Raw genomic sequence first — 14,598 nt, forward strand, 5'->3', positions numbered from 1 at the left:
TATATTTTTTTTTTTAAGAACACACATATTTTATATATATATATATATATATATATATATATATATATATATATATATAAGAAATAAATGAATATTACGTACGCATCTAACATATTCTTCATTTTTGAATGATTGTTACAATTGTCGTGTTGTGGATCCAAATAATACATAATTTCTAAGGTTGCATTGATGACAAACAACACCCAATGTTGTCTACCAAAAAATTGGTTGACAAATTTGTTTAGGTATCATAAATAGAGAAAGAATATCTAATTATCCCAAATTATATGGCGCAATAAACAACTTATATTTTTCTTTAATTTTCACAAGTAGATCAACAATATTATTTTTACTCTAATTAGATCAAATTGAAATATGGATAATTTATACAGAGATAAGAATAAAAATTTATTTGTCAATTGGTGCGGACACACCAACTAGATCTTGGCAAGAAAAAAGCGCAGCCTCACTAAAATGACCCAAATATCACTTAAAGAACCAATTCCTATAATCATGAAATCCATGTGAGAGACCGAGCAATAAGTTTATCGGTGGATATACCTCCTAAGACTCCATGAGATGATGCAAATACTTGAAACATATGTTTCTCATTTCCCATTCTAAACATTCTTGTCACTCTTTCGGATTAATCATCAATTGTTGCATCATCCTCTCCAGTATCCCCTTCTAGTTGTTCCACTGATGGAATGGAATACATATCTATCAAATATGTAGTAATGGGGACACTCGCACCCTTTCGCATAGCTTGGTAATCAGGAAGGCATGATAGCATTGAACTCATCAGTTGTCATCTGCTTCAAAATGTTAGAAAGAGCACGACCCATATGGCCATATATATGCTTTCTCTTTTTATAATGGCTGCCAACAAATTTACTCACGAAATTGTTAAATTTGATACATTGGAACAAGAAATCAAAGAATGGATAACGAATGTCCCCCATTTACAAATGCAAATACATAGAAAATTATCACACCACTTCAACACACATATAACAATATTTTAATCATAATATTACTAAAATATATTATTAAGATTTTTATGGTGTTACAGGGTTATTGTTGATAAACCAACTGAGTCTGTTCATTACATTCTAGTGTTTTTGGTACAAACCTTAATTAGAATGAGTTCAACGTACCATCTAGAAACTGACGGTGAGACTATGAGAACCAACCAATCTTTAGAGAATTTGGTTATGGTAGAAGATGTAGGACTTCCTTGCATTGGTTTGAGGCTGATAAAACCTTGTGTTAAAACTTGAGATTGTTTGAAAAACTTATTTAGACATGATTGATTGTAAAGATTGTTAGATAATATTATTATCCTTTAGACTTTTCTATTTTCTTGTATATATATTTATTGTAACTCTATTATCTTGGACGTTTATTTATTTTGGTTTTGAAACATTAATGGGGTTCCTCTTCTCTTTTATATTTATGTTTGTTTATCATTGTTAACAAAATTCTATTGAAAGTTGATGTAATTAATGTTGATATAGTTGTCCCTAAAAACTAATTCGTTGTAATTATATATATGCATTACGCCATCCACTTCCAAAGCATATGATTGATAAGTTGTAGTTGTATATATACATTACACCACCTACTTCCAAAAATAGAGCATATGATTGATAAGTGATAATCATTTGTAAACATGAGAAGAAAAAACATTGTAAAATAAGGAAGGATGAGAGATTTGGAGTTCGAGCGAGATTTGAATTGTATACAGTTTTATAGTTAAAAACTTTCTAGTCGCATGCATTATGAAGATTGGACAATTAAAATTTAAATTAAATTTTAAATTTAAAAATTAAAGTTTTAAAATTGAACCATTTTGATCTAAATCGAATAGTTAAAAAAGAGTTTTGAGTGCAAGACTGGACACAATCTTTATCCTTTAGGGAGGGAAATATTTTGGACTTAGAAAAATGACGATTGATTCTTGTTTTTTAAGAAGCTTTTGGGTATGGGTGGGTTTCAGGATTTTGATGAACTTGAGAAATAAATTGATCTTGCATTAAACAAGTCACATGAGTGTATACCATTCCTAAAACAGAGTACCACAACCAAGATCAAAGCAAAAAGTTTCATCGTCTTCCATTTATCTAGAATCACCTTCTTCTTCTTCGTGATGCATATAATCTTATCACACTCGACGGTTGCGATGTATTTATAATAAAAGCAATAAAATTAAATAATTTTTATGCAAAATAATAGCAAACTTATTTACATTTTAACTTCCACTTCCATCGACCAATTTTATTTTATTTTAAAAATAAAACGAAGAAGAAGGAACTTTTTATTAATCAAAGTAACACATATGACAATTTACAAATAACCCAAATAAAATTGAAACTCAGCATTTGAAGTTACAAAACTAAGCTCCGCCAAACTATAAGCTCAAGTATAATTTAATTCATTTCGTGGGACTCTAAACTAGAATCCTATAAACTTGATATACATTTCAAGTTTGGTTGATATCCTTTATTCAAAGACCGTGGGAGGAAATATAGGTTACCCCACTTTGACCACTTTGAGTTAGTAAATTGAACTCTCCACCAATAAGTGAATGATCTTTTTTGAAAATAGGACGTGTAAGTTCTACATATCCACAATACTCCACTTCATTTACCACAACATCCTTTCTGAATGAAGAAACAGCCACCTGAATTCCTTCCCCTGCAAAGGTTCACTTCAATTATACATTTAACTAAGACCATCACAACTTAAAGATGTGCAATTTTTTTTCAAATATATAGATAAGTACTACATGGAAATTAAAGCAACGTGATAATTTTCTCTAAAAAGTTAAAGGGACTGGAATTGAATTTTTATTTTACCATGTGTAACAAACAACAAGTTCTCAGTTGGATATTTATCTGCAAGGTTCTGAATTGTTTGTTGATATCTAGCCCTTGCTTGCAAAACCGACTCTTCCCATTCAGGTAACTGAGGTTTATCAAGCAAAACAAGTTTTCATCAGCCTCAATAATATTTGCAAGCATATTTTTCTTATAATAATAAGTCCCGCGGAGATAACTCAGTTGGTGAACGCTAGCTAAAGGACATTGAAGGAGTTTCAAACAGGAGGTCTCATCGGTGCACAAGGTATATTCATTGAGCAGCTTTGTCATGCTTCTAGATAAAGAACACTTGAATGGACCGAAGTAACATTAGAATGAGGGGGATCTTAAGACCGTATAGGTATGAGACTCTATGGTTGAAGGATGACTTATAGAATTTATTGATACTACATTACTTATACCAACAAAATACATCTTAATTTTCGGTAGTCAATAACATAAGAACTTAATAGTGACCACTAATGGAATTGGTGACTTTCTCAGTAGTTTCTCTTAAAGTATGTGAATGGAGACAAAATATTATGAAAAAACTCATGTTGGTTTAAGGAGACAATCGGGAATCATAAAAGTAGTACTAGATATTAGAATATGTATCTGAGAGGACCTCTCCTAGTACAATGTTGTTCAAGGCCAAACCAAATGGAAGCTCGCATGTGACACTTAAGACTGACAAGAGCAGGTTGTGAATATGGCTTGTGTACAATGCATGTTCAATGAACAGCTTCTAACATGCTTATAAGAAAAAGAACACATGAATACTGAATTCACATTGAAATGAGAGAGATCCTAAGATTGTACAAATATAAGACTGTATGGTTGAAGTATGGCTTATAAAAATTAGTTGCTACTACATATACCAACAAGATGTATCTTATTTTAATGGGCCAATAACATAAGAACTTCATAGTAAAATGTGTTTAAATTGAAGCACAAATGATTAATTTTTTGGGAAAGTTTGCCAAAAATATATGAGTGAGACAAAATATGTTGAAAAGACTGTGTTGGTTTATGAATAGCCATCAATTCTAAAAGTGGTCTAAGATACTACGAAGAACATTTGATTGTAATCTTTCCAATATAATTAAGCTAAGTACGGACTAAAATGAATATTAACAAATAGTATAATCACTAAAACAAGAACCATAAATAAAAAAGTAATGTAATTGAAAGGACAAAAATAAATAAAAATGTATTATAAGGATGAAAATACCTCTTTATATACCATTTCACCATTATCACCCACAGTCCTAGCCGGGAGCATGGCTTTAAGCTCTGTTATATCAAAACTCAAATTTCCATCTTTAGGAGCAACGTTGAGACGGATGGCTATACTGTTTATCATTTCACATAATCCATACTCAATAGAGACCTACAAATGTGGAAACCAAGGAAGGAATATTAACAAATTAATTAAAACCGTAGTCATAATCTATACATAAATGCTCCCAAGAGTGAAAAATATGTATATATTTGCAACCAAATCAAAAATTCTTTTGACGTGGAAAAACAAAAGAAAACAAAAAAATGTGTCACTTTAGTTTTAAAGATAATTTTGAAAAGTGTGATTTTTTAGAAAATGAAAAAGTCTACTACTCCAACGAGATTTTAATTGTGTAACAAAAAACTAAAATTAAGTTTGTGATAGCTTTTTATTTCAGAAAAAACAATCTAATAGTTTTAAATTAAGTTTGTGATAGCTTTTTATTTCAGAAAAAACAATCTAATAGTTTTTGAAAGAAAAATATTATTGTTCCGTAAAACATTTCTTAAGGTTTTCTGGTAACATTATCTTTTTTGTTATGTTTTTTTTAAGAAAAAGACTAAAATGGATAGTTTAATAAAAATGTAGGCTGGAGCTATAATTGTTAGTGTTAAACTTTTTTAGGAGATTCGAGATTCAATCTACAACTAAATTGTTTTAAGTTTATTTTTTCTCTCACGTGTTTGGAAATTTGGAAATTGTAATAGATGTTCATTCGATCTTAATGTTTATTTAAAATTTGTAAAAAATGTTGGATCATAAAAAAATACTATTAGATTTGAATATCCAATAACATCGTTAGTCTTAGTTTTTTCTACTAGATTGACATTTTACATTATCGAATTTTAAAAGAAAATGAAAACATCAGATTTTTAAGGGGTTGAAAAAACATCCCCTGTTGTAATAATTATGACCCATGCCGTGCTCTAACAAAGTAGGCCCACTTGTATGTTGTTGAGTACTTATTATACTCCTATACCCATACAATATACTCCTACTCCTACGATTTATATAGAGTACTTATTATTTAAAAAAAAATTATTTTATTAAATTCAACTTTAGTTTTAAGAGATTTTAGATTTATTTTTTGAAAGTCGTATTTTTCAAAAAAATATTCTTTTAAATATTTTAATATACAAATGTATTTTTTTGTATATCAAAAAATTTAAAAAAAATTCCATATACAATGTATTTTAGTACGGTTTAAATCCTAATATTTATGTATTGAATTTCTTTTTAAAATTTTTTAATACATAAATTTATTTTTGTGTACTAAATTTTTTTTTAAGTTTTCTAATATACAAATATATTTTTGAAAAATTTAAGTTTGTATATCAAAAAATTTGAAAAAAGTTTTTCGATACAAAATTTAATTTTTTAAAAAAACTTGTTTTAAACTTTTTTAAAATTCAAATTAAATTTAATGGAATAAAAAAATTATTATTATTTAAAAAACGATAAGAATATATGAGTATGGAGTACAAGGTATAACTTTCTATCATGTTTGGTAGGAAGAAATCCCTCCTAAGTCCTAGGACCTTTTTGTATTTGAGGACGCGATTCCTCCTTTTGCTTCTCAATTGAAGAGGTTCTTTTATAAAGAAACAATTATTATGAAGGAATATTAACTTTTCCGTACAATTTTTTAGGTAACACTTGTAGTTCAAATTTTCAATTTTTTTAATTTTTAAACAGTTTAGTAATTAGATTCATATTTTTTTTAACTACAGAAACTAATCTGAATTTAAATCTAATTCACTACTGGTCAATATTCTTGTAAGTTGTAATTACTAATTAAACTGTACTTACCACACTTATTTTATAATTTCGTTTTCCAAACTATATTAACTAAGAAAATAAGATCATTTTTGCCCCAGAAATGCATATTTCAAGTAATACTAGTCTTTTTTTTTAAATAAATGTGTTGTCTTCATACAACAATAAAATATATATTTTTTAAAGGAAGTTTAGCGGCTAATATGACCGTAGTTACTATCAGATAATACAATCAAATATATTTTAACTCGTAATAATAACGAGAAAGAAAAATCAGAAAATATTTTAACCAAAAAAGTTGTTAAAAATAACTAAAGATATACTCTTTCGAGCCACTTTGATTTCAAATGACTACATTTAGAATTTATTTGATGAGTAAAATAAAAGACATGATCCATAATCAGTTAATATGATATGATAAATTAATTTAGAACTTTATTATATTATATCTTTTTAGTTAAAATTTTTATCTTAAATATAAGTTGGATTAGAAACTAGCAAAATAAGATATGAACATTAATTTATTCAATTATCTATATAAAATATACAATAAAATTATAAATTTAATAAAATATAAATATAAAAATAATTAATAAAATTTAATATTAAACTTACAAATGAAACATTAATAATTAATTTAAAAAGTGTTTATGATTTTATCGTAAGAATAGTTTTGTCTTTTAATATAATTTAATTAATTAGAATTCAAAATTATAAAAATATGAAAATTAATTTACATTTTAAAATAAATATAATTTGTTTACGATATATTTTTATCATTTACATATAATATATATTGTATCTTTCTTTACATCCTAACATATAAAATATAATTATTTGATTATTCATAGTTTTGTTTTTAAAATTTCAATTATTTATTTAGTAGTATTAATTGATAACTTTAAATAAAAATTCATTTCATTACATATTTAATTTTTTAGTATTTTTTAATTAATTTATAATATTTAAAATATAATAATTTAATTTAAAAAAATAATTTTATATATAATAATTCACAATACTAATTTTATTATATCAAAATATATATTATATATATCATGATGTATATAACATACATGATAAAGATAAAATATAGTTATTATGATGGTTATAAGAAACACATGATATATAATTTAATATATAATTGACAAATATTTGAGTTAGTGTTTAATGTTTAGCGAAAAATCAGAAGTAAATATTTTTTTCTCGGATGCAAATCAACAGTAAATCTTTCTCTGTCTTTTTTTGTACAAAATCAGTAGTAAATCTATTTATAGTAAAATTAAACTTCTATCAAAATGTGCAGTTTCTTCATTTATCTAATTCGCAGAAAAAGCCAAATTGCAGCTGTACAATAAACTATAACAATTAACAACCGTATTGCATGTGTAAGAAACAAATTACAAGTAATAAAATCTAAAAATATTAATATTGCAAATAATATGCTTACCTTGAGTTTTGTAGAGTCAACCAAAATGCGGTCGCCAACGAGAGATCCATCACCATCATTAATCAACAGAGCATTACCAACTTCGGCAGCAGTCTGGATGCAACGGAGAAATGGGGAGACAAAGACTCGATCTATCGTGAATCCAAGACTCTGTTTAATCCTCCGACCCGTTTGGAATGCCCGAACTTGCCCCGATTCTGATAGTGGTGGATCCCACGGTCGTGACGCCATCGATGCCCACAACGGCTCAAAGTTATCGATGCGTTCGCTGTGCCTCATCACGATTACATTTTGCTGCAAAATTGGATGTTGCTTTTCCATATTTTTCTTTCCTCTTAAACCCATTTTCACTGAAATTTATACAACTATTCAAATACGCAATATGCTCAATTTTAATTGGATTTCCAATTCGGAAATTTGATGGGAAGGTTCAACGTTTACTTATATCTTGTAAATTTCAACACGGAAATTGTATACTAATGTAGCGAACATTTTTTATTTATATTAAATATTTTGGAATTTTTTCTAAGAACGTGTGGTGTGTACTGAACAATGGTTTCAGTTGGCACGTATATGTCAACAACAAAATTATATTTCTTTTAATGAAGTTCCAATTCAAACTTAGAATACAATATTTAATTTAATATTTGTTAATTGAACTAAATGTTATACACGTAAATTTTTAAAATATTCAAATTTCTCAGGAAAAATTCTTGAGTAATTATTTTGGATAACTATTTATTATTTGACTATAGAGTTGGAAATATTATATAACTGTGCGATATATAACGATTTAGCGAACTTTACTCAAGTCCGTTTATGATACAATACGAATTGGGTGAAAACGCAAAAATATATCATTCAACGACTACATCTACTAATTTGTAACATAAGTGTACTAATAATCAAAATTGGTTAAATTTTGTAATTTTGTTTAGAATAACCCTTGCAAAAACTAATATATAAATTAATTATTCACAATTGCATAAAAAGACATATCATTTCCTCTATTAAACTTGATGCATTTATTTTTTTACTAAAATGTCAAATAATTGTCGTAAGGTGTTGGTTATCTAGATCACATTATTAAAAGTTGCATACATGCAATACATTTAATATTTAAAATCTAATATTAAAAAAAGACTTATTTGGTCCCAGAAAATCACACATCAACGACTTTTAACATCACTAAAAATATATTATCTTATATTTTAGTGGTAATAAAAATGTAAACTAATTAAAAAAAACAACGTAGAAATATTGTGATAAAATTGAACAAACCTGTGTGTATTAGATGAGAGCCAGCTATTTTATTGCCATGAATAGAAAATGGTGGAACAGAGGAAAGGCGAAACAACCGAAACCGAAGCATGACAAACAAAAGAAGAGAATATAGAAGTAGAAAGCTTTTGAATCAGAGAGATCTCAGAGAAGAGATTGTAGAAAGAGACCCTTTGAGTTTTAGTTCTGAAAATAACAACAATTATTATTAAATGTTCATAAATGGGTCCAAGAGAGAGAGAGAGAGTTATAGGAAACTTCCTCAAAGTGCAATTGTAATTGAGATTGAAATTGCAAAGAAAATATACCGCACAATCCTCTTCCTTTCCCTTCGTTGATAGAAGTCACTTTGATAATGATTTCTTTCTACTGCGCGTACTCAACACTACATATTAGACGTTTTCATTTTATTGGTTTGTTGAATATCTTTTTAGGAAAAATAAACTCATTATATCATTCAAAATAAGAGAATAAATACAAAATGGTAAATGCTACCCATTTTAATCTTTTTGGTGGGGCAGTTGATGTGATTGATTGAGGGTGTTTTACATCGCACCTTCTTAGGTTTAATTTGGTGAATTTGAATTTCGAAACATTCACGTATTCAAACCGCTCGTTTCATTAAGATTAAGAATGTATAGTGCATATTTTAAATATTTTTTTTTATTTTTAATAAAATTAAAATAATTGAGTTTGATATCTTAATTGTCTGATTTTAAGTCAATGAGTATAGTGAATGTAAATTCGTTAAATTTATCCGTGTTCTTTGGAAGTGTAAAGAATTGATTATACAGGATTACAAATATAGAATTGAATTTGACATATTTAATAGTTTTTTTAGGATAATTTAGGTTTATTTTGCTTTTAAAACTGTATATTTGGTTTCATGATGTGTTCGACAAAATTACTAGTTAGTTTAGCCATCAAGACATTACAAAACATGCATGCAATTTTAGTATTTATGATTGATTTTTTGTATAAAATTTATTATTCAACTAATTTTTAATTTTTACAAGAATGTATCCAAACCTTAAATCATGTTATTTTTAACTCACATTCAAGCAAAATCAAATTTATAGAATCACTTCATTTTTGTTACAAACTAAATATAAGTGTATTATGTAGTACATAATGAATTAATGTTTAAATTATGCAATTTGTGAAGACCGTGGACATTGTCATATCTTTAAGTAGAGTTTCTTTTAAGTTTTACATTTAAGATAGTAATTTGATATGTGCGGATTCTATGAAAAATAAGAATATAAGTTTAATTTTAAGGTTTTTATATTTGTTTTTATTGTGTTTTTTTAAATTGACATCAATTAAATTATAGTAAGAATAATAAAGATCTTCATTTCTTTTGAGCAATAAAAAATATCTACTCAGAGTTTACTCAAATGGAGTAGTATTGGGGGATTTTTATATTTATATCTTTTTTTTTATCTCAAAATGTCACACTTTGAAAAAAAATACATAAATGTCCTACTTTTTTGTCGTAATTGTTGATTGTAATCTGGAGATGCGACGAGGTGAAGAGTTTTTTTTTATTGTTAATAGATGGTCGCATCCTAGTGATGCGCGCGACCTTGTATTGACATTTTTTTTGCCATTTAATAAATATTTGTATTTATTATTAATTATATTTATTATTATTTAATAAATTATAAATAATTAAAATATTTAAAAATTCAAAATACTGTTATGAAAAAACATTAATAATAATAATAATAAATTTAATAATATTATAAATTTTAATAATAATAATAAAAAGAATAATAATTTTAATAATAATAATAATAAGAAAATTATATTAATACATTAAAATAAAAATACATTAAATCAAAAGAAAGAAATACATCAATTTTAAGTAGATGTGCCAGCAGCGTTTGGACAATATTTCCTAGTATTGACTCTATGACTATTTGATTTACGTATTTCTGATTTCATAAAAGTTATGCATGTTTCTGTGTATACCCAACTCAGTACTACATTCCTTTTGTGCCAACAATAGCAACTCCCGTTAATCCGACAAGGAGCGCAATTTTCTATAGTTTATTTGGTACTCATTGCACAACTCCTGAGTCGACTTATGTTGTTTTTGATTCCATGTATAACGTCGAAACTCAAAATTATACAGAAGCAGGTGGTAGTGGTTCTAATTCACAAACAGACTATAACGAGGATTAACCATAACGTCAACCTGTACAAAGGGCTAGACGAGTTCGACGACCGCGTAGATATGGAACTGGAGACCATTTAGATGAAAATAATTAATTTTAATTTGATGTATTTTTTTTATTTGTAGTATTTTTTCTTTTTTTATTGTATTTTTCTTTTAATTTAATGTATTTTTATTTTATTTTATTAATATAATTTTCTTTTTATTATTAAAATTATTATTCTTTTTGTTATTATTATTATTATTAAAATTTATAATATTATTAAATTTATTATTATTTTATTATTAATATTTTTTCATAATAGTATTTTGAATTATTTATAATTTATTAAATAATAATAAACATAATTAATAATAAATACAAATATTTATTAAATAGCAAAAAAAATAAACAACAATGTCAATACAAGGTCGCATCCCCGGATGCGACCATCTATTAACAATAAAAAATAAATAAAAAAAACCTTTCACCTCGTTGCATCCCTATGATCAACAATTGGAGCAAAAAATATGGCATTTCTATTTACAACTTCCTTCTATTTTTTCTCCAGATCTAATACATAAAAATTAATAATAATAATTAAAAAAAGTAAAATATATTATAACATGAAACAAAGTATATTAAATTGAAGAAAAAATAATATATCAAAATTAACGTGGTTGAATAGATGTGTCAAAACAAACAAGGTGATGTATATTTAATTTACCAATCACCCACAAATCAATTTTTTTGAGGCTAAATCAATTTGTAAATGAATGATAAAATGAATCAAATTACCAAATCACATTTAATGAAAACATTAATGTTAGCAATTTGTGATTAATCAATTTGCTACTCACCAAATTGTAAGCATTTAGCCGTTAAATAAATGTAATTTGGTAAATGTGATTTATCAAATTTCTCATTTTAGCAATTAATCAATTTACCAAATCTCAAATTGCAGATTTTTATAATACTTTTCTTCAATTTAATGTATTTTTTTTTCAATTATAATTAATTTTATTAATTTTTATTTATTAGATCTGGAAAAAAAATAGTAGGCTAAAAAAAAAATACATTAAATTGAAGAAAAATATTATAAAAAATCTGCAATTTGTGATTTGGTAAATTGATTAATTGCTATAATGAGAAATTTGGTAAATCACATTTACCAAATTACATTTACACAAAGGCTAAATACTTACAATTTGGTAAGTAGCAAAATGATTAATCACAAATTGCTAAAATTAATTTTTTTCATTTGATTTAGTAAATTGATTAATTTTCTCATTAATTTAACCGCAAAAAAAATTGATTGGTTAGATTGAAGTTATTCTATAAGTTGATATGGTCCCTCTATAAGGAGTTTCTCAAAAATTTATAGAATAACTTCATTTTTGTCACCGCAAAAACTAAATATAAGTTTATTATGTAGTGCATAGTGAATTAATGCTTAAATTATGCAATTTGTGAAGACTGTGGACATTGTCATATCTTTAAATAGAGTTTCTTTAAGTTTTACATTTAAGATAGTAATTTGATATGTGCATATTTTATAAAAAAAAAAAAAACGAATATAAATTTAATTTTAAGGTTTTTATATTTGTTTTTATTGTGTTATTTGGAATTGACATCAATTAAATTAAATTATAGTAAGAATAATAAAGATCTTTGTTTCTTTAAAAAATAAAAAGTTTATTCAAATGGAGTAGTATTGGGGGATTTTTTTTATTTATATCCCTTTTTTTAAAAAAAATTGACCAAAATGCCACATATTGAAAAAATAATACAAAAATGTCATACTTTTAACCTCAACGTGCGGATGCGACCATGTGGAACATTTTTTTTTTCATAAGGTCGCATCGTGGGGATGCGACCATCTAATGCTATATATATTTAATTTTTTTCTATTTTATTAATTTTGTTAATTATTATTTAATAAATTATAAATAATTAAAATATTTAAAAATTCAAAAAACTATTAATAAAATAAAATACATTAATAAATAATAATAACAATAATAATTTTAATAATATTCTAAATTTTAATAAAAATAATAATAATAAAGTAAATTATATTAATAAAATAAAATTAATTAAATTGAATCAATAAAACAAGTTAAATTAAAGAAAAAATACAGAAAATTAAAGAAAAAAATACATCAAATTTATATTTTATTATTATTATTATCATTAATTTTTATTTATTAGATAAAAAAAATAGGAGGAAGTTGTTATAATAATGTGTTAAAAAGGAATGAAGTTGTTATAATAGTTTGCCAAAACAAGTAGGAGGACGTTGTTATAATAACGTGTGAAAATAAATAACGTATGCTCCTAATATTTTGCCGATAAAATAACTATGTATTGTTTAACTGCTTTTTTTTTCTCCAATGTAATGTGTTTTATTTTATTAATAGTATTTTAGTATTTTAATTATTTTTACTTTATTAAATAATCAATAACTCAATTGTTAATAAAATAATACTAAGTGTTAATTTACCAGCAAAATACAATTGAATTATCAAAATAATATAACATGTTATTTGTTTGATTTTATTATTAAAATATAAAATTTATAATATTATTAAAATTATTATTATTATTATTATTATTATTTATTAATGTATTTTATTTCAATTAATTGAATTTTTTATTAATTAAAATATTTAAAAATTCAAAAAACTAATATTAAGTGAAATTGTTAAGGAAATACATTGTTCTTTTATCGGCAAAATATCATGAACACGTTATTTATTTTAACACGTTATTATAACAACGTTCTTTCATTTGTTTTGGCAAATTATTATAACAATTTCCTCGTCAAATTATTATAACAACTTTCTCCTCTTTTGGCACATTGTTATAACAACTTGCTCCTATTTTTCTTATCTAATAAATAAAAATTAATGAAAATAATAATAATAATAATCATAATAATAATAATAAAATATAAATTTGATGTATTTTTTTCTTTAATTTAACATATTTTATTGATTCAATTTAATTAATTTTATTTTATTAATATAATTTACTTTATTATTATTATTACTATTATTATTTTTATTAAAATTTAGAATATTATTAAAATTGTTATTATTATTATTATTATTATTTATTAATGTATTTTGCTTTATTAATAGTTTTTTGAATTTTTAAATATTTTAATTATTTATAATTTATTAAAGAATAATTAATAAAATAGAATATATATATATATAGTAGTAGATTGTCGCATTCGCGAGATGCGGCCTTCTATTTAGGATGAAAAAAAAAATGTTCCACATGGCCGCATCGCCACATTGCAATCTAGAACTGAGGCTAAAAAATAAGACATTTCTGTATTATTTTTTTTTAATATATGGCATTTTGATCAAATTAAAAAAAAAGATATAAATAAAAAAAATTCTGGTATTGGAGTTGATCAAAATTACAGAAACATAAATAATATTATAATATCCTTTTTTTTTTTTTTTAATACCAATCTACCCCACGAATATACCAATCTGCCCTACTTTTTTGCCCCCCAGATGCAAGTCGCGTCCTGAGGCTGCGACCTCTTGAAAGAAATTTTTTTTAACTGCAACACATGGTCGCATCCTGGGGATGCGACCTCGCACTTGGGAAGTTTTTTTTTTTTTTGTTGAATTTTTGGTGGATAAAATAATATATTTATTATATTTAATAATAATAATGGGTATATTAATAATTAGTATAATAATAAAAATAATAATAATAATAATAATAATAATAATTTTAATAATAATAATAAAAAGAAAATTCTATTAA

At 24.9% G+C, this 14,598-nt stretch overlaps 1 protein-coding gene across 2 annotated transcripts; it reads right to left on the reverse strand.

Annotated features, from left to right (window-relative positions):
* Window positions 1–2,301: 2,301 nt before the first annotated feature.
* Window positions 2,302–9,070, reverse strand: LOC101492307 (uncharacterized). Of its 2 annotated transcripts, XM_073365593.1 has the most exons (6): window positions 8,959–9,070; window positions 8,651–8,836; window positions 7,370–7,719; window positions 4,093–4,251; window positions 2,859–2,967; window positions 2,302–2,697 (listed from the first exon to the last, which is right to left on the reverse strand). In XM_073365593.1, exons 2-6 carry the CDS (start codon window positions 8,739–8,741, stop codon window positions 2,507–2,509), a joined length of 900 nt encoding a protein of 299 aa, XP_073221694.1. In that variant the 5' UTR covers window positions 8,742–8,836; window positions 8,959–9,070; the 3' UTR covers window positions 2,302–2,506. The 2 variants fall into 2 exon arrangements, with proteins under 2 accessions (XP_073221694.1, XP_004516268.1); XM_004516211.4 differs by lacking the exon at window positions 8,959–9,070 and having other exon boundaries at window positions 8,651–8,896.
* Window positions 9,071–14,598: the final 5,528 nt, after the last annotated feature.

This window comes from Cicer arietinum, chromosome 3, assembly GCF_000331145.2.
Source record: "Cicer arietinum cultivar CDC Frontier isolate Library 1 chromosome 3, Cicar.CDCFrontier_v2.0, whole genome shotgun sequence".
NCBI classification, from domain to species: Eukaryota; Viridiplantae; Streptophyta; class Magnoliopsida; order Fabales; family Fabaceae; genus Cicer; species Cicer arietinum.